Here is a 21,071-nt window from a genome sequence, read left to right as displayed (position 1 = left end):
CAACTAAAACCTGGCTCTTATGAGAGCATTTGCTCAATTCATCTGCTTGTTCCCATTAAACTACTGCCTGTTTCCCCTCTGCCTGCCTCTGAAGATGATTCGGAAAGTTCAGCTGCTACAGAATTTGGTGGCCAGGTTGCTCACTGAGGCAAAATGGTTTTAGCACTGATCCTGACCCGACTACACTGGCTGCCAATTTAGTTTCCAGGCCCAAGTCAAAGTGCTGGTTTTGAGCAATAAAGTCTTAAAAGTCTTAGGGCTTCAATACCTCAAGGACTGCTTCTCCCCATATGAACCTACCTGGAACCTGGGATCATCATCTGAGGCACTTCTTCGTATGTCTCCTCAACGAGAGGTCCAGTGTATGGCAACATGAGAATGGGCCTTTTTGGTAGTGGCTCCCCATTTGTGGAATGCTTTCTCCAGCGAGCTTTGGCTGGCACCTTCATTATACTGTACACTTTAAATAAAATAGCAAAGTGTACACCACCTTGGAAATCATGTGGATTTTTAGATTTTTAGAAGATTCCTTTTAGCACACTGAATTTGTGGCTATATAGACTTCTGAATCACCTTATTATATAAACAGAAACCAGTTTCTAACATCCTGTGTGACTGTGAAACAGAACCCAGCACAAGCAGGGCATGTGGAATTCCCTAACTGTATACTGTACCTGAGGGACCCAGGTGGCGCTGTGGTTAAACCACTGAGCCTAGGGCAGGGGTCCCCAGACTTACCGAGCGGCGGGCCGGTGCCCGCCGCGCCGACCGCGCGGTGGGCCGGACTGCAGGGGAGTGCGCGCGCAGCGGGCCGGAGGGCGGGGGAGTGCGCGCCCGTGCGCATGCGCACACGCACACGGGCGGAAAAAAAATCGGCGAAAATCGCTTGTGCGCATGCGTATGGGCCTCCCCCGACCCGGAAGTGCACCAGAAATGACCTCTTCCGGGTCGGGAGAGGCCCGTACGCATGCGCACAAAGGATTTTCGGCGATTTTTTGCCGATTTTTCAGATCGCCGCTGCGCCGCGCGCCGTGAGAGCGGGCGGCGGCAGCGGGCGGCGGGGGTCGTCGCGGGCCGGATTGGAAGGCCGATTGGGCCGCATCCGGCCCGGGGGCCGTAGTTTGGGGACCCCTGGCCTAGGGCTTGCTGATCAGAAGGTCGGCGGTTCGAATCACTGTGATGGGGTGAGCTTGGTCCCAGCTCCTGCCAACCTAGCAGTTCGAAAGCATGTCAAAATGCAAGTAGATAAATAGGGACCGCTACAGCGAGAAGGTAAACGGCATTTCCATGTGCTGCTCTGATTTTGCCAGAAGCGGCTTTGTCATGCTGGCCACATGACCTGGAAGCTATACGCCGGCTCCCTCGGCCAATAATGCGAGATGAGCGCACAACCCCAGAGTCGGTCACGACTGGACCTAACGGTCAGGGGTCCCTTTACCTTTTTATACTGTACCTACTGAGGTTTTTAATTATGCTTTAGGTATATACAGAAGCTTGACTTTATTGAATTTTATATGTTGTAAACTGACTCGCAATATTTTTGGGAAAAGTGGATTATAATTTTTCAGATAAAAGGGTTGCTGTGAATGTAACTCTGTGAGGGGTAAACTACAGTGCCCAGAATTCTTCGAGGGAAATATGCTTTCAATATGCTTTAAATGTATAGTGTAGTATACATATATACTGTATATATGTATATACAGCCTTCAGTTCAAAACATCCTTACGGGAAACAATGATGTACTAAAAGCACAGGTCCAATAGATCAAAATGCCTGTGGCAACTGATGCCTTCTTGCATGATTTTGTTTTTGAGCCAGATCAGAGATATACAGGGGCTTTGGACAAAGATTAGTGTGGCGGGGGGAGAACCTATCTACTTTTGCTGCTTCCTTGACCCCCATTTTTTCTAAATGACTGGAACCTAGGTCTTCGTATTGAACCCACTAATAACTGTTCATTAGCTCACTGCAGCTCATAAATGTTTTCAAATTTGAGCCCGGTATTGGGCAAGAGATTCCTGGATTGCAGTAGCTGGACTAGAATAGATGACCCTCATCATCCCTTTCAACACTACAATTCTGACTTTAGAAAACAACACTTCCTTTGCAAAGATGTCAGGCTGGCACCCAGATGCACTGCACCATAAATGGAAGCTGTTTTCTCTCTGCATTGTTTTTAACAGCATAGGTTTCAGACAAGTGCTAAGTTCTTTTAAAGACTTTTCAGATAGACTCTGAAAAACAGCTCATGTACCTTTTCACACTAAGCATCACTTTCGTATTTCTGAGCTCAAATTAACCAGAAATAGTGCCAAGGCAGCAAGGGCTGTTATCAGCATCTTGCAATATGAGTGTTGGATTTATAATCACAAAGGAAATGTAGCATCTTGGAATTTGGTCTCCTGGAATTTTTCTGCTCTCATAAAGTTAGAAATATGTAGGCAGTGTCTGATAAAGGCTTCCAAATCAAAGGATGGGCCAGAACAGGTTCTATTTAAGGTGAGGCTTCTTTGGTTTATCTTTATCTGTAATTCCTATCAATTGTAGTCCCCACTACCATACTATTTTCCTCCTAGACCTGCCTCTCTCTCCTTCCGTAATTAATTTGACTCTAGTCCACACCAGAATATTTTATGTTTTGTACAAACACAGCTATCACATGTTAATCAGTCACACAGTCCAGAGTTTCCCATACCTAAAGCCTAGAGTAATAGAAACAATAGCTTTTATATTTATTTTCTCCTATGCATTACTGGACATGGCCTAAAATTAAAGTCAGTTCCAATAAGCAAATTAACACATAAGGTATGGTATACATTTAAAAAATGTAATAGGGAATTTAATCTATTTTACATTTCAAGCAAAACCCATTTTTAACAGAACCTGGCCACGTGCTCAGTACCTCTGCACTGATGCAAAAACAGCTACCTATAACGATTATAGCTATAGACAGATGGTACTCATACACCTTTGCTTACACAAGTGTCTAAATTAAAATACATGGTAGGTAATATTAGTAACAAGACAGCTGCAGTTCATTCTGTACTCCTTGACACCTATTTTACATTATGGCATTGCAACACAAGCTCCTGGCGAACCTTTAATTCTGGAAGACAGAATACTGGGAAAAAGCATCACTGCACTTCCACAGCCAAAGGTCAGATTTCAGAAACTCAGAAGGAGGGGTCAATAACCGGTTTTCTCAACCTCACAGATGATGAAACGGATATTCCAGCAAGGAGAGAACTGGCAGTGAGCCTCTTGTGTAATGTTAGCACTACAGCCATATCTCTCGGCTAACAATCTTGCAAGTGTGACAAATGTAGCCTTAAGAAAAATCTGAAAGCTCTTTTCGTGCTTAATGGAAAGTCTACATCAGGGGTCCCCAAATTTCGGGCCGGTGCCTGCAGCGCCGATGCCACGGTGGGCTGGAGGGCGGGGGAGCGTGTGCCCTATGCGTGCGCACACACTATTTCCGGTGCACTTCCGGGTTGCAGGAGCACTGGAAATAGCTTGTGCACATGCGCACGGGCCTCCTCCCACCTGGAAGTGCGCCGGAAATGACGCTTGCGCATGCAATGTGATTTGATCTGTAACCATTTTGTTTTACTTCCACAGGAAATCCAAGATATTCCTGAATAATTTGGTGCAATACAGATCCATGTTCCCTTAAAACCAACAGGACCTAGATGTGCCTATTTTAACTTTGGGCAAGTTAACAGAATGTTCCTGATTTAGTGTAGCCACGTTAATAACTCTTCAACAAGTTAGGCTTTTCATCACTCTTAGAAAATCACAGCTATGTAGTCAATGAGAACCCACTCCCTTCTAAAACAAAATTTGTAATTCAGGACACACCAGCAAACAACCTTTTTTATTACATTTGTTCAGTTATCCAGACTATAACTGTAAGACTCAATATTTCAATGAACATAAAGATCAGTACAAAAGTAATGTTTTAAGAGGTCAACTTCAATCTGGGAAACCATTTTCCCCCCCTCTTATACTTCAAATTTTACACAATTAGTTCCTCAAAAAACAAAAACTTAAAATTCCTTTAACGTTCTCCCCATTGCACTTGTTACCTCCAGAATACATGGAGGGCACAACAATACAAAATTACAAGGGGGCAGAGTTTACTAGTACAAAAACAGACATGGACTATATGCCTATGCAAGCCTTGAAAAACTAGGGCCACATTAGCACAGGTACACTGGTACTACCTCTAGTCAGTTCACGAAACAGGTACAAAATTAACCTGAACAACTTCAAAAACCTACTGCTTCCATGTGGGGAGAAGGTTGTTTTTATGTACCAGCTCAACTCAGCATCTGCTCTTTTAAGATGTCTGTTAATGCCTAGCTATAGCCATAGTATTTATTATTACTGAACAACAGATAAATCCTAATTATAAACATCACCCATTCAGTGACTTATCAGTGGTAAATCTTGCACAAATCAAGAAATAAGCTTCACATGATCTTCTTAATTCTGATCATCATGAAACAGAGTTCCTTCACTCATTTTATATGCTAAAAAAATTACTTCATTTGCTGAGTTTTCAAAGATTCATTTATATGGATTTTTTTTTAATTTTGCCCTGCTGAAAGTGTCAATTGTTTAAGAAGAGAGCATTAGTGTCACTCTAGAAACAAGGCAAAGGCAGACTTGTTTTCCCATTCAAGTATTGACATGAAATGAAGCCAAGGTCTGTGCATTGTGCTTTAACCCGCAGCATTTTTGAGATTTTATTGGGGGAGGGGAGGGGGGGGGAGAGAGAGAGAGAGAGAGAGAGAGAGAGAGAGAGAGAGAGAGAGAGAGAGAGAGAGAGAAGGGTAGGGCTAACATTTTAACTTATATTCACTTCAAAGCAAATTTCCAGAAGTTTCAACATATTTAAGACAGTGTTATTTTGTTAATATTAATTTAGTGTTACATTTAAGGAGAAAATTCACACAACTGTTTTAGGAATTTGAAACCTGTTCCTATGACAACTCTAATTGTAGAGAAGATATTTGTAACATGAACTCCCATTTGTTCAATGGAGTTTTAGGAGGCAAATGACAAATAAGACAGCCAGAGTTCTTGGACTGGAGGCTCTCATGAGCAGTAGCCTTTTAGCATATAGTGGCTGACTGTGCACACTGCAGTTGCCTCGATATAACTCCACCTTATCTAGTGCAGCTTAAACTCTAGAAGTAACAAGACAGTTCTGGACGATCATATGATATGCTCTGCCATGTGCAATTGAGGGGGGGGGGGAGGTCCTAAGACTCAAGGCAAGAGCAGAAACCAGCTCAGTGGTAGAAAAATAAGGCAAAGAACACACAGCTTTGGTGGATTAAATATTTTTCACGTTCATTATAGCCTTCATTTGCTCTATTTAGCTAACAGACAGGAAAGTTAAACTTTCTGGCCTAAGAAGAACGACAAGGATAAATATGAACTGAAGAGGTATTTGGTATCAAGAGGATGCAGTATAAAACTAGCAGGCTGTTTCAAGGTAATGCACCTTTGCTTTGAGACAAAGGCAACTAGATCGAGGACCCCCAAGAGCTGTTTGCAATAGTATATTGTGCAAAGTTATGCAGTTTGTTCTTGAGCTTCAATTGCATCTCTCCATTTATTTTGTTGATATTGTATTAATAGTTGAATGAAAATGAATGGATGAGGAGGACATATTAGTAACACAGTCCAAGGTAGTTGCAGCGGAAAATACCAAACTGTTTTTCACAGTGCACATATTTATTCCATAAAATGTGTTCCTGACACCCCACAAACAGCCATGATTTTCCAGAACTGAGGCTACTAAGATTCCCTTTGCACCTGTTTAATCCTCCATTTTGTAAGATGACAGACATTTATAACACACTTAGGTGGAATTCCCCTTTTGGGAGAAGCATTGCTTCTAGCGTTAGTTGTAAACACCTTCCTCAAGAGAGATTAGGTGGCACCTTTTCCAAAAGGATTCTCATTCATGAGAAAACATCAAAACTTACAAAACTAGGGAGGGTTAAACTTGCAAGAAAAATAACTCTCTCAGTCCTTAATTCATTACTCAAGTTCAAAGTTCTTTCTCTCTGAGTTTATTCCCATTGTGCTCATCTGCCAGTACAGGATGTCCATCACCATTCCTTAAACAATTGTCCTTCCCATATTTATGTTCTTGCTTTTGCCTTCTTATCTCTTTATACCGTAAGGTGATATTTCTAGAAATAAAACAAATACATTTTAGGAAAAAAAGAGAAACACCACAAATTTAGAAAAAAAGCTCAGTCCTTTTGTTGCCTCTTTTCATTTCCCTGAATGAGGCAATTATATGACCAAACTCAGAGTTTGGCTATAGCTAAACATTAAGCATTTCCTTGTTCTAAAGTGATAATTCTACAGCAATTACAATAGCCTTGTAAATACTCAGGATTTGGAGATGATCCTTCCCACCCCGCACACAAATTTGCTCTCCCCCTTCTTTATAAACTCCATCAGTTCCAACTGTCCAGCTACTAAAAGACAAGGAGCAAATTGCCACTATCAATTCAGTTTCTCCATAGTGCAAGCAGCTGCTCCCATTTTCTCCCCCAGATTTAGAGCTACAGGGTGGAATTCAATGTTGCACAATTACAACCATTCCATCAGTGCATGCATTTCTGTCTGCCAGACAGAACAAATTCTCCAGTCTTCCCCCCTGTACATTGTTCTGGGGGACTCTCCTGACATATACAAACACCCCGCCTTTTTGGTAGAGATGTGTAGGGAGAGAAGGGTGGGGGAAAGTCCCATTGCAACAGCAGCACTAGTTGCACTGGCTTCCACTATCTCAACTGTTTAATTGACTCTGGCCTAATGACTTTAAGCAAAGTGGCAGGAGCAGGAATTAGCCTGCAGCAATGGAGAAAGGGAGAAAATGCATGCAGTGAACCAGTTCCAGTGTATGCCCAGGCAAACACTGTAGGAAGACGCCTGGTGGATCAGACCATGAGTCCACCTAGTCCAATCAGGAATTCAACCCTTGCTTACCGAATAAAGAAGCGCCACACTGTCCAAATAAGAACAAGTGTGACTCCAAGAATCCAGCACTGAGTAATGTAGAACGGAAGTGATAATGTCAGGGTGTAGGGATCATATTTTACCACAATCAGGAACTCTGTAGCTGTGATAGCAGCAACCAACCATGCTTGCTGACCCAACTTCTTATAGAACTTTCTGCAATAATAAAACAGTGTTAGTGCATAGGTATACATTCAAAATGGTATTTCCAAAACAAAAACAGAATAGGCACTTCTCTGATAACAAGACCATATTTCACATAATACTATAATAGCTTTGTTCTTCATCAATTAAAAAAAGGAAGATACAGTTTAGTTTAACAACTGCCCTTCTAATTTCTACCACTGAAGGTTGAAAAATATACAGTATAGCAATATTGTGTGGCTTAACAGTTAAGCAAACAATCTAGTGTGCAATTTCCGCTTATTTACAAAGCAGAACTTTATTGTTCAGTAACTTGACAGAGCAAAATAACTTTGAAGTGACAAGCTCTAACAAAATAAGCTCCAGCAAAATTCTTCAAGAGGCATGCCCAAGTTATCTGTTTCTACAGTGGGAAATAAAAAGTCACATCCAGTATTTGTTGCCTTAAAACACACACTTCCTGGAAAAATCTACACAAGGAAACTTTTAAATACCGTATATACTGGCGTATAAGACGGCTTTTGAACCCAGGAAATTTTTTTCAAAAGTTGGGGGCCCGTCTTATACACCGGGTCCAAGAATCTGCGGTCACCGCATACGGTGGGGGGAGCTCAAAAACGGCCGCATCCCCACTGTATGCAGTGACCATATGAACGCAAAGAAGCGCGCTCGGGAGGGGGCTGCTCCCCGCCAGGGAGAATGGCTCCCTCATGGCTTTGTGACCTGGATCAGCGCAGAGATACAGTTTTGTGTATTTCATTGGTGTCAAGCTGCTGCCTCTTCTCTTTTTGTCAGCGCAAAGCAAAGGGATCTCTCCGTCTCTCTCTCTCCGCTCTCTCTTTCACTGCTCTGCTCAGCGTCTTTCGCTGGCTGTGTGAGCCTCTGATGTCTCTGCCTCTCTATCGCTATCCTCTCTATGGTTTCTTTCCCCCCTTTTCATCGATGTCTCTGCCTCTCCCTCTCCCTGGCTTCTACTCCCCTTTTGCTCACTGAGCCAGCCTCGTTGTCTCTCTCTCCGCTCTCTCTTTCACTGCTGCTCAGCGTCTTTCGCTGGCTGTGTGAGCCTCCGATGTCTCTGCCTCTCTATCGCTATCCTCTCTATGGTTTCTTCCCCCCCCCTTTTGCTCGGTGTCTCTGCTTCTCTATCTCTCCTCTCTCTGGCTTCTTTCCCCCTCTCAATAACTAAGCAAACAAACAAACAAACAAACCACCATTTCCCCGGCTTCAGACTTGAGTGCTGGAGAAGACAGCCTCCCCTCCCCTCCCCGCCAAAAAAGGGCTGGAGTACATCCCAAATTCTATATTTTAACTTGAAAAGTAAGGGGTCGTCTTATACGCCCAGTCGTCTTATACGCCAGCATATACGGTAATAGCCACTGCTATAGCAAGAAAAGTTAATCCTTACTGCCCTTATTCTATTTACTAGCATTAAAATGTTGCCCAATCCAATGGGTGTGTGCGGACATTTCCCTCCCGCAAACAATGATTACCATTGCTTCAGACAGGGCACGATTTTCCAAATCTGGCCTGTCTTTTATTTCTCCAAACTAAGTATTTCCTCCAGTCCTGGAAGAGTGGAGTGGAATTATTTATTTTCATAGCCCCAACTCTGCAGCTGTATTTAACACAGAGAAGTGGCAGTTCTCTACAGTGCTGTCTTCCCTCCTATTAAATCCAGATATTGGTGGCAATATACCAGAAATGTATTGCTCCCTTCTTTCTCTATACTGGAACCACCTTTAGCAGGGTGGGAAGCAGCACTGTTCTGTTTCTCCTACCCTAAGCTGAAGTTCCTGTTGATGGTGGCCAGGTCAGCCTGTCAGGGTTGCTGGCAATACTATATATTTTCTCTGTTGGAATGAACACCATTCATTTATATGGAGGAAACTGAAAGCATACACAAAGCAATGCCAGTGAGGTTGGGTGGACCCTGGGTCCCTGGTGATACCAGAATCAAGCATGAGAGACAGAGGTTTTTTGACCTCTCAACTGTTCCAGAATGCAAAGTATTTGCTTTGTTCCACATTACTTTGTGGAAGCTGATGGACCGACAATGACATCTGGCTTTTGTTGTGTTCAGTTTCTTGGCCACACAGGGCATTAGGAAGTGGCTTCAACATATATATTTGGTGTTTCAAAATATCTATATAGGCATGAACGCAGTCTGCAAAAAAGGAATTCAGCAATCTTTTCAAAATCTTGCAACTCTCAACTGCCTCTTAAAATATTGCCTACCAATACAGGATTTCCAAAGTGGTTACAATTTACTATGGAAGAACAATCACAAATAAAACAGACTGGATTGACAATTTTTCAGGAAAAGGTAGTTTTTCATAGTACAGTGATGAACAAGTTTTCAACCAGGGAAATGGAGCAAGGACACTGTATCAGCATCCAGATAACACTGGAAGGATAGAACATAAGTTTTCAAAATTTTGAGAACATTCACTGAAAATTGAGAAACAGGGTCTCCCATTGCTATCTCAGATCTCAATAAGAAAGACTGCAGGTACAAATGATACAAATCTAGTTGGTATTCCAGACAACACTTGGAGATTTTTCTACCCTAGATCAACAGTGCATTTTCATGTCCATTTCTAGAGAGTGAAAAAAGAAATATGCCATGTGTTCTATCACTAAGCCATCCTTTGCACATATAAGGACCCAGGTTCAACCCCTGGTATCTCCAGATGAAAGATATCAGATATTATCGCTGAGAAAAACCTCTACATGAGATCTTTCTGCTAGGCAAATGAGGCAACACCAAATTAGCTGGTTCAGTAGTCTGCCTTACTATAAGGCCCTTACCTATGTGTTTGCAGTCAGATATGACATAGAGCTGGAAGGCACTAAAAAGCCCTTCAAGATGCACAAGAACCTTGCACAAGAATACTGTAAAGCAAGATTGTCATATACAGGTCAGCCCCTAGATTCCAAACTACAATGTGTTGCAAGCAATGTCGGGGCAACAAACTAGACTGGATTGAAGATTGCAAAGGAGATAACTCCAAAAAGTCTGAGATGAGTAAGCCACCGTAGGCAAGAAGGGGGAAAGCCTTCGTCAACCAAGAATAGTGTGATCAAGTAGAACCCATATGGGAGAAAACCCACCCATTTACTCTTAAAAAATGAAATATTATTCAGTACATGTCCATACCACTCACATCTAGTCTTGGTGTGCAATGCAGCAGAGGGGAAAATAACTCCCAGGTCTCTGCAGCCTCTAACAAACTGTAATTTGACTATTTCTCAAATACCTGGATAAAGTATCTTACCACAAAAAGAAATGGGTCTCAGTTCAAATGTGGTGATGGCCTGTGTTCATATTTAACATATATTTTTATATTGTGATTTTATCCTTTGAACTGCCCTGTATACAAATTTAATTAATTAAATAATAATAATAATAATAATAATAATAATAATAATAATAATAGGACTTTTTATACTCCCACTGTTGTTAGGTTTCACCTTATCATCCTGATTTGTCCTCAGTTCACTTCATGCTTTTAATATCAAGGATCATAAACCATGTGTGATCTTAAGCCTGAATCAGGTAGGGAAACGTCTATGGTCCGAACCTTTCTCCACAAAACTTGTCCGGAACCCCAATGGATACTTCCAAGAGATAAGACCAACCAAAACTCCATCACTGGTATACCTGCTTCCATCAGCTATCTAAGACTAACACACCCACCACTGACATCAAATTGCTTTGATTCCATATCCTCTTGACCTTATTCTTTGAAAATAACCTTAACAGTGCATTATTTATATAATCCAGAGGGAATGACACCAATACTTTCCTCCCGTCTTCCCAATCCAGTTTTCCATGTTTTTTCAAAACACAGCACGACAAACTGCAAAGTGACACTTAATCATGGTAGCCATAGGTAAGTGCATGGCAGAACTGGGGAAGAGATGAAGAGCAGCATGATAGTGAAAAGGAACTAAAAGGCTATTTAAGATTGAAGGGGGGGGGGTGGCGATGACCATGTCAACATTGTCTGCCTGAAAAAAGAAAGGTACTGAATAGCAACAATATGAGTGCTTGGGCTTTCAATTTCCTGCTCTACTATTGGGAAAAGATCTAAATTTACAGAGAACCGGGGGGGGGGTGCTGCCTTCTGTTGAAGTTTGGCTGTTGCATCTCATTCCAACAACTTTTTTTCCATGTAGAGGGCAAATCAAACTCTATATGAACTTACCCAAACCCTGCAGTCATCGTCTAAGGCCCTTCTTCGTGTGCCTCCTCCATGAGAGGTCTGGAGGGTGACAACACAAATAAGGGCCTTTTCTACGATGGTTCCGCATTTGTGGAATGCTCACTGGGCACCTGCATTACATATCTTTATGTGCCAGGTGAAAATGCTTCTCTTGATAATCAGCCTTGGTCTGATTAACATGGCCTTTTAAATGTGTTTGTGGCAGGGATGTTATTGGTTTATTTTGTTCTTGTTTTTATTCTGTATTTTGCATTCTCATTTTGTATTTTTATGATGTGAGCTGCTCTGTGATCTTCAGATGAAGGGTGTATACAAATTTAATAAATAATAAACAGCAACACCTGGCCAAAGTGTACTCAAGATGAGATCCTTTAAAATCCCAGTTGTTTACTTGATCCATATTGGAGACTTCAGGTTATTCTGTTCTGTGATGGACATTAACTTTCCTTCTTCATTTCTCAAGATTGTTCTGGACTGACTTGAGTACCACTCTAATACAACATGATAAAAATACTTTACTAAATTCAGGATAATAGTCCCCTGCATCTCTCTCCATGTATTTGACAAGCTGATTGTAGAGGCAGAGCAACAGAAGCTACTCTTCTCCATCTCCTACAAAGCATGCAATCAATAAGGAAGCCACTAAGAAGCAGCAACAGTGGAAGGTTTCCTGCCTTACAGACAATGTGGTGTTGAAAGGCAAGGGAGATTTATTCAACCAAACTTGAAGAATTCAATGACAAAGAATTGCATCTATTGACTAAGAGCTGCCTTTGAGAGCTGTATTGAACTTCAGTGCTATTGTTCATATTTCACAGAATTATATAACTGTCAAGACAACTGTCAGGATGCTTATATGGTGTGCTGAGGATGGACTCCACTGCAAGACAACTTTAGAACCTTTTGAATCAAACCTAAGTATTTAAATCAATAATTTTATATTGGCTATGCCAAAGATTGTTAAAATAATCAAAACTTAAAACCAATCCAAAGTCCTCAAAAATCAACAGGGATAAAAAAAGAAGCATGGGACCTTTAAGGAGACGTTTGACCACCATAACCAGGAATGGTCAGCCATTTTGAAAGAGGTACAAGTGGTAAAGATTTTGAAAGAGAAATCAGGGATTCAGGAAAAGTATCTTGCCATTAAAAAATTTCCCAGAAAGTTCAAACGTCCAAACTGCCTTGGCATTTTGTCAGCGAAGAAATCCTCTAAGTCAAGATTCCTCAGTTGTTAAGTGGCACTGCCATCTTACTGCTCACAGTATATGGTTGACTTTGTGGATACAGTCCAGTAGATCAATTACAACATTTTGCTTTAAGTACACCTGTTTGTTGCCATCTTCACACAGGCTATGCTTACAGTTGTGAGGCATCTAGAACCTCCTTCCAGAAGCAGATTCACAAATAGGGAGCTGTTCCAGCATGTTGTTCTTTCTGAAGTTTCACAGGCCCCATATGTCTTGTTGGTGGTGGCCTCTCCAAGGAAGAAAATAGTCTGTTGCTGGCTGCAATAGGAGCTTCCTTGCCATATTGAAAGGAATTTTAAAGCCCTCCCTCCCCCATGCCATGAACCAAGCACCCATTATTGGAAGGGAGGCAGCTTAAGTAGTTTTGCCTACCTGAGCAAGAAACAAAAGAAGAAAGCTGCAGGCAACTGTCCCACTAACTGAAGAAAGTAGGAAAAAATATGCAAAAAACTCCCTAGGGAAAGGCAAAACATATTTGCCAAGAATATATGAAGTAGAAAGGCCTCAGAACAAAAAGACTCTTGTGAACGCAGCATCAGTAAAATAAAATAAAAACTGATTACAAAGCTGATTACTTTGTCATCTGGCACATATGTAGTTAGCCAATTAGAAAGGCAGGGATAAGAGCCTTCACTTCTGTCTTGAATTCAAGACGTTCCCCCACATTTGGGCCTATACACCCCCAAATCTTTTGCTGCAGATGGAAAAAGACTGATTATGACTGATGAAACATCACATTTGCAAATGAATGTTAAGCTTATAGACTCTTAAATGAGCAGCTTTCCTGCTGCATGACAGCAGCATGTACACATGGTAAAATCTGGGATGTTTTGCAGGAAATGGTTCCGCTAACCAAATATTATTATTTAGGAATTGTTTGATAAATCATTCTGACTTCCTCATAAAGTGATGTAGAAGGTATCAGAAAAGAAGTAAAAGGCTAAGATTTTTCTGAGAATTATATACGTTGTGTTTGAAAAGATGCCTTTTAGGGAGGAAAAAAAGCAGTTATGGAGACAGGTCTTTTGCTTCCAATATTCTCATCAGTGGAAAATGTGAGAGTGGGGAAATTCTTCTTAACTTCATGTGGATCTGGAACATCAGCAGAACCGGGATGTGCTATCACTTTAGCAATAAGAAGAGCAAGTAGTAGAATATTGTTCATCTATAACTCATGATGGCTCTCTTTGCTGCATGTAGTCATCAATTTCTGCATCTTGAATGGCAACACAGTGAATGAGGCACTGATGACTTATGACGCTCCCCTGTTACAATGTTATGCCATGTAGTTGAACAGAGGGCAGAAGAACAAAGGACAAGATGTTTTTTCCAACTCAAACACAAGGACTAGAAGATGGGCCGGGGTGCTGAGGAGAGGAGCTCACTAATGAGAAACGGAGGCCTCTTCTTACCTTAAAGCAGGAAGTACATCTCATATCAGTAGGTCCAACACGAGGGGGCAGGGAATGGCCTGTCACTGCTGAATGTCCTGAAATCCGACTAAGTAATCAGGTTGGGCCCTTCTTCCCAGTTCTAGGAGTCAAAGACTTGCAAGTGAAACTGATCTTCATAAAGTATTGGAATCCTAGATTCTGAACAAACACTTTTTGTGTTGGTCAGTGAAGAAACAGTAAGCTTAAGTGGTGGGATCAGCCAGTTTGTTCCATCACCACTAAGCCAAAACCAAACTCAGCCTAAGGGATCTGGGTCCTACTGTTTGCTAAACAAGGAAGCAGAAGAAACAAGCTCTAATCAGGCTGGTGTTTGGTGCATGCACTGCCATGCGAGGGCACACTCTTATAAAATTCTAAAGATGTATAGGACATTAAAGAGATCTGTTGGAAAATCTCAAGGAACAAGATTTAAGAAGGGTCTTATGGCTAGACACAGCTATTTCCTCAATCATTCAGTTCCTTAGAAAAGGCCATTCAAAGTGCTGTTCTATGCAAAAGCTAACTGTGTGCCCAAGCTAATATGAGTCATGAGCATATTTTCAGCTTGTTGTGTGGTAATGTTTGAGGACAGCACACAGCAAAGTGACATTTGCAATCCAAAGCATACAACTGGCAAACAATGATATATTTCGTGTCTGAAAACAAAAAACTGCAACTCTTCTCAAGGCTACAGATGTTTTAGCAGCAGCAGACTGATCCATCCATTGCCCTAAAATTTTGCCACTAAAATGCAGCAATTCTCACAAATTCTAAAATTAAGCAAATAAGCATGAATAAGAAGAGTAACCACTTACGGATCATCCATGAAGTCATAGATCTCTCTCATGGCTACACCTCCCACATTCACATAAAATACAAGCCGCAGCAGGACCAGGTAGTGTTCTGGAGGCATCCACAAGACGAATTTCAAGTAAAAAGTGTTCAACTCTGCTAATAAAAACTGAGAGATATGTGCCATTCAATCACTTAATTTCAGGTGGTTTCCAATTATTCATATCTATAACATGCTGTAAATCCTTAAGTATAGGAATTTGAATATACCTGCAGTACCTTGCAAGAGTGGTATTCCTCACCCAAAAGGAGGTATTTTCTTTTACTTCAGAATCAGAGAACCACACAGGTGGCCATCTTTCTGTCTTTAGCTATACAACACTGGAACAATGGGGAAGCGTGTTCTTGGCTTCCCTGGGCAGGTATTAACAGGGAACTTAATAAAATTTTACCCCACTTCTGTCATACCCAAAGACCTAGTTTCACTCAATGTTAAGCCAAACATTGAACAGGTACCCCAAGAGAACATCACAACCATTTTGCTCCTCTAGTCCTGGTGCTTCTGTGGGCTGTCATAGCTTGGCTTAATGTTATGCCCAATTCCAAGCTTGTGGTTTATCCCATTCCAGACAAACAATGACTTGTAGCCAGGCTCTGTTCTATGGCTTACAGCTTCAGGTTTGTCTGCAGCAAGATAAACCATAAGCCCAGGTTCAGATGCAATATTAAACCAAATCATGGTGTAGCTCGCAGCATCAGGACCACAGGAGGTTGCAATCTTTTCTCCAGAAACCCACACATTTGCTCATTAATGTTAAGCTATGGTTTAGGCTTAGTGTTACACACTAACTGGGCCAAAATGGCTTATAAAAAAATGAAATAGCAATCCCTGCTATAAATTAGCACACTCTGCACAGTTTATAGATACTTGTAGATGCTATGGGTGCAGATGGTTTCTTCTCTCCTTACTTCTTACAATTGCCTTGCTCCTGGGATAAATATAGGCATGCTGCTAGAGAAACCCTACCCTTAACTATGTCAGACTCAATTAGTCTTTTTTCTGACATAGGGAGAATTTGAGAACTCCATCTTTGTAATATTAAAAAGCAAGAATAATTCTAAACACTTATGTCAGTTTGGTGCAGCTACAAGAAAGTAGTGGTCCTTACTATAAAAATAATACCACAGACTGCTAGCCATCTGCGAAGACTGGATGCTGGCTTCCACTCAAATTTAACCCAGCTGTATGGCGTGAATTGGAAGGCAATTCTCTTCATTTTTCCTCTGAGGGAGAAAATCACAAGTATCTCATGAAAAGTGTTGCATCAACCATGTTACTAAATTATAATTTTTATTTCACTATCTATTCAAATACCCAAAACTCTGTTCCATAGTCAGTACTGAAGCTCAAGGATGCTGGGAATAAATTTGGTGGATTTGTTAACTTTGTTTAGATATTAGACCTTGAGCTAATCCAGAAAGGTTTGAATAAATTGCTTATTAAGTTATACAAAATCAACTTTGCTTCAAATATCAGTGAATTTTTGTTCGTATTTCAAGATTACTGTTTTACTCCCTGTATTGCTATAATTATACTAATCAATAATTAGTATGGATTTGTTTGGAAGTGAACATGATTTGAGCTTGGCTATCCCTCTAAGGACCCAGGTGGCGCTGTGGGTTAAACCACAGAGTCTAGGGCTTGCTGATCAGAATGTCGACGGTTCAAATCCCTGCAATGGGGTGAGCTCCCGTTGCTTGGTCCCAGCTCCTGCCCACCTAGCAGTTTGAAAGCACATCAAAGTGCAAGTAGATAAATAGGGAAGGTATACAGCATTTCCGTGCGCTGCTCTGGTTCACCAGAAGCAGCTTTGTCATACTGGCACATGACCCGGAAGCTGTCTGCGGACAAACGCTGGCTCCCTCGGCCTATAGAGTGAGATGAGCGCCACAACCCCAGAGTCGGACACAACTGGACCTGATGGTCAGGGGCCCCTTTACCTTTATCCCTCTAGTTAAAACTGGATTCATTATTTAAATGGTTAATTGTCAATACACATTTATATAGACCATTTGAAAAAAAGTGGTAAATATCCTAAATTAAGAGACTTCCCATATGGCTCCTAGACAATTTTTCTTTACAAAAAGCAATTTGGCTATAATTCTTTTCTACAATATGGTCTTTATTTGCCCAGCCTAACTATGGTTTGTTTGAATGTATGGGCTTGAAGTCCTACAGATTAACCAAGGGCTTTTTCTTTGGCTACAAAGCACAATGCAAAGGCACTGTTTGCTGTTGGCTTATGAACCATGGTTTGCTTTAACTATGATTTGACACTATGTTTGAACCAAACAGCCTTGCTTAATCATGGATTGTTTGGCATCCCACTCCAGATGCATGTCAAGCTATAAAGGCATGAGTCAAGAAGTTTGGAAAACAAACCAAACTTTAGAGAAACAATCCATTACTTGTTTGCTAGGCTGTGAGATAGACGACTCATGGTTTGTTGCTGAACTACAAACGAATAAGACTAAGCCATGGCTTAGTGTTTTGTGTGAATGAAGCCAATCAAGCAAGAAGCTATTCTCCTGTCTTGAAAGACTGATGTTATAAGAAAAAGGAAGACCTAGAAACAAAGGTATCTGGGAACATTACTGCCTAAAACACACTTCTTTAAAGACTAATGCAATAAATAAGCATATCAGAAATATGAATGATGCATAAGAAACGTTTGGTTTAACATCAGCAGAGCTCGCCCTAAGCCTTCGTATATCATAAAAAACACTTGTAATTAGCAAACCACAGTTCATTGTTGGTGATCAGTTTGACTTTGCATTTTGAGAAGTATTTACAGAAGCTAGAGAGCAACAATTTCATTCATGGGAAATATAGTTCATATCATGGTTACTTTTTATCGCTTTAGTAGTGAAAATGGCAAAAAAGAACCCTACTGCCTCCTCCTCATCTCCTGTAGAAGCCAGCTGGCCTAATCTATCACCTTCCAGAAAGTCAAATATTTATGTCACATAAATTCATATTTCTAATATTATTTTTTAATTCTTTGTTTTGAAAATAGCCATTTAGCTATTGTTATGTTTTCACATTTGTTGTATATTGGATAAGATTTTTTTTGAGCAACACCTCTGTGAAATGCAATAAATAATAATTTACTCTAGATTAGTCCTAGTCTGTATCAGAATGAAAGAACTATAACAACCCAAATGAAAATAAATTGGTTACATTAACATACATAGAATTAAAAGTTATTTCATTTAGGTATGAAATTTTATCATTTAACGTACTTGTATGTCGGAATGTTCCAAAGTCCTTGCCATTTATACGTTTTCAAAGAAAGCCACCCCAAAGTCTTCATGCCACAATAAATGCCAAGTCCATTGCATACTACTACATCCATAATCCACTTAAAAAGAAAAGAAAAACTAACTTAAATCACCACTACAAATTCTGTGGCATAGCATTAGCAGTAGTGTGGATTCACAACCATATACTTTACATCTGCTTTCTATTAAATTAGGTTTTCAACAAAATTTTGCACAATTCTGATATGTACATTACACATGCTACAAATTATTTCAAAAGATTGTTATATAACCTAAAGTGGACAAGAAATGGTTTTTCTCAAGCTGTGTTTAGTAAACAATAGAAGCAAAAGCTTTTGCTCTCGTGGCTAAGTCTTAACTGTGGGTTTAGAAAAGCAAGCCAACTTCTAACCTCTGCTTACTAAGATGGTTAGTTCTGCTAACCACATTTTAGGGTTCAAAGTAATTTTAATCTGCAGCTACGCAAAAGCTGAAACAAAAGCTTCCAATTCCCTCCTCACAGCTGCAGTGGAGGTGGGGGCTGTCCTAGGTTAATTCTTCTTGCAATAAACCATACCTCATTGCTATGTCCAAACACAGGAAATATCTTTATTGGGAAGAGCCTATAAACTAACATAAGTCTATTTCAGGCATGCCATATAGCAGACATTTAATAGGCATACACAAAAAGGTAATTCATACAGATATTACAGTTTAGAACTACCTGGATTTCAGATAGCAAGGATTAAAATAGAAAGAAAAAGAAACACCCCCATCCACCTAATGCTATTCACATTAATAACTAAAAGCACCTAAAGTAGATTCTTGGCATAGTAATTTGAGCCATTAGCATATTTCTTTAGAGAACAGTACTCACGTGGTCCCACCAACATTCACTGAAGTTTGGGAGCTGATGTTCCAGACTGTACTCCAGAAATTCAAACATTACACTGATAATCATGCACATCCACCAATCACGAATCATTAAGGTCTGAAAGGGTTTAAAAAAGGAAAAGGAAAGTTAATCCTACAGATTATTCTGAATCTTGAGTTACTAAATAAAGGAACAAGCATTATATAGTGTGCTCTACAAAGGGTACAGAATAGTCTTTAATTATAGTGGGGAAAGCTTGCAGCCATAGTGGATAACAGTATAGTAGGCTGCACACTATATTTCTGTGCTCCTTTGAAGATCAGCAGTTCCAGACAAGTGGATCAGAAGACCTTATAACCATGAGCAGCACAGACTGCTAAACATATTTTCAATCAGAAGACAAAACTATTCTTTAAGTTTTCAGACATCTTTCCAAAACCTGGGGTGACTCTCAAGGATGTTTCCATTTTGATCTGAAAGTACTATTCATGTTTATCCTGCAGGGACAAACTCTGCATCAACTATCCAATATTCTAGTTTTAATCAAAAAGAGCAGAAAAGATTTCCAAACTAGCCACTTACACATGTATCTGTTAAGTCACAGAGCAGATGGAGCAGAAGGTTTAACAAGCTACTCAACTGAAAGAAGTTGCCTTTCACCGAGGGACCAATGGGTGGCTGGGCTGCTTTAATTTTGAGATTAAATACTGAGCAGCACAATCAGCATTTTACCTGGAAGAGAAATGCTAAATATCCATGACAACTATATAAAAATACAGATGTTGTTGCACTGTCCTAATGGAGCACTATTATGATGATGCAGCAACATCAGAACATCATGCAAAATTCCATGTTAAGCAAATGTTCCCCCATAGTTGCAATTCAGTCATTAAACTTAGTTCTGAAGTCAATTGTTGACAGTAGGTGATATTCAAGGAAAGCATATTCTGAGTAATCTCAATGAAATCAGTGGTTGCTTATGTCCATTGATTTCAATAGGTCTACTCCAGACAAATACTGGCTATCATCCAGATAAAATATGTTGCTGTTAACATGCAGAGGTTTAGAGGTAGAAGGTGTACTCCAATTCTGTACTTTAAAATGCATTTACCTGGGGTAATTGCACCTGGCTCAAAAAAACAAACCCAAAACCTCTTTTGCCAACACAAAACTAAGTTTCATTTATTGTAATCCATAAAACAATGCATTTTACATAATTCATATTCATAATGTACATATACATTTTTATACAAATATTTTATACAAATATTGAAGGAGGTAAAGTTGGGGGGCATCTGCATGTGTCTGGGATATATATATCTCAAATGTTACGCCTGCATTATAGGGTAGTTAAGCTTGCATTATGTTGTCTAACAGGCAGCAACATAAATTCTCTTTATAGATCCAAGGCAAAAATACAGTCATTTGTGGCCAGAAGTTTTACATTTGGGCACAAAGAAATTTGTTAGCTATGGAGAATCAGTTTGAAATGAGTACCTAAAATAATTTCTGGCCTCAACAGCTGCAAAACAATATTGAAAACATAAATGGCATATTCCCTAAGCAACATTTACAGACTGAAAGGGCTCTGACTACATATCACAAGGGGATGCTTCAACAGCACCAGAAAATTAAGCTGATTCTTATTTGCAGAACAGAGAGAGAGAGAGAGAGAGAGAGAGAGAGAGAGAGAGAGAGAGTATATATCACATCTGTATGAATTAGATTCATTAAAGCCTACAAACTATTTTTATAAGTTGCACATTAAAATTATTTGCATAAGAATTAACGGTATCTAAAGGTGTGTGTGTTTGTTTTTTAAACTATTCTAGATTTTATGTATCAAAATGTGAGGACACAACATGTAAAAAGATTCCTAGCCTTGAAGGAAATTAATGACCCAGTATAGGAAGAAATAGTTTAAGTTGAACAAATACAATTTAAACTTTTTCACAGATGAGTGCCTGACAGAACTGATTTTGCA

The 21,071-nt window shown here is 40.2% G+C and overlaps 1 protein-coding gene across 1 annotated transcript in view; it reads right to left on the bottom strand.

The window, feature by feature from the left end:
• Positions 1-3,855: 3,855 nt before the first annotated feature.
• The window catches only part of PTDSS2 (phosphatidylserine synthase 2), a 40,960-nt gene continuing 23,744 nt past the window's right edge, over positions 3,856-21,071 (bottom strand). The window contains exons 7-12 of the mRNA XM_035122778.3: positions 19,091-19,204; positions 18,196-18,314; positions 16,062-16,176; positions 14,916-15,061; positions 7,018-7,203; positions 3,856-6,209 (exon numbers count right to left, since the gene is read on the bottom strand). Coding sequence (XP_034978669.2) covers positions 6,065-6,209; positions 7,018-7,203; positions 14,916-15,061; positions 16,062-16,176; positions 18,196-18,314; positions 19,091-19,204 — 825 coding nt within the window. The 3' untranslated portion in view covers positions 3,856-6,064. The remainder of the gene's footprint in view (positions 6,210-7,017; positions 7,204-14,915; positions 15,062-16,061; positions 16,177-18,195; positions 18,315-19,090; positions 19,205-21,071) is intronic.

Source organism: Zootoca vivipara, chromosome 1, assembly GCF_965207765.1.
Source record: "Zootoca vivipara chromosome 1, rZooViv2.hap1.1, whole genome shotgun sequence".
Taxonomy (NCBI): Eukaryota; Metazoa; Chordata; class Lepidosauria; order Squamata; family Lacertidae; genus Zootoca; species Zootoca vivipara.
The sequence above is the reverse complement of the archived record's forward strand: the minus strand, read 5'-3'. Positions and strand labels throughout refer to the sequence as shown.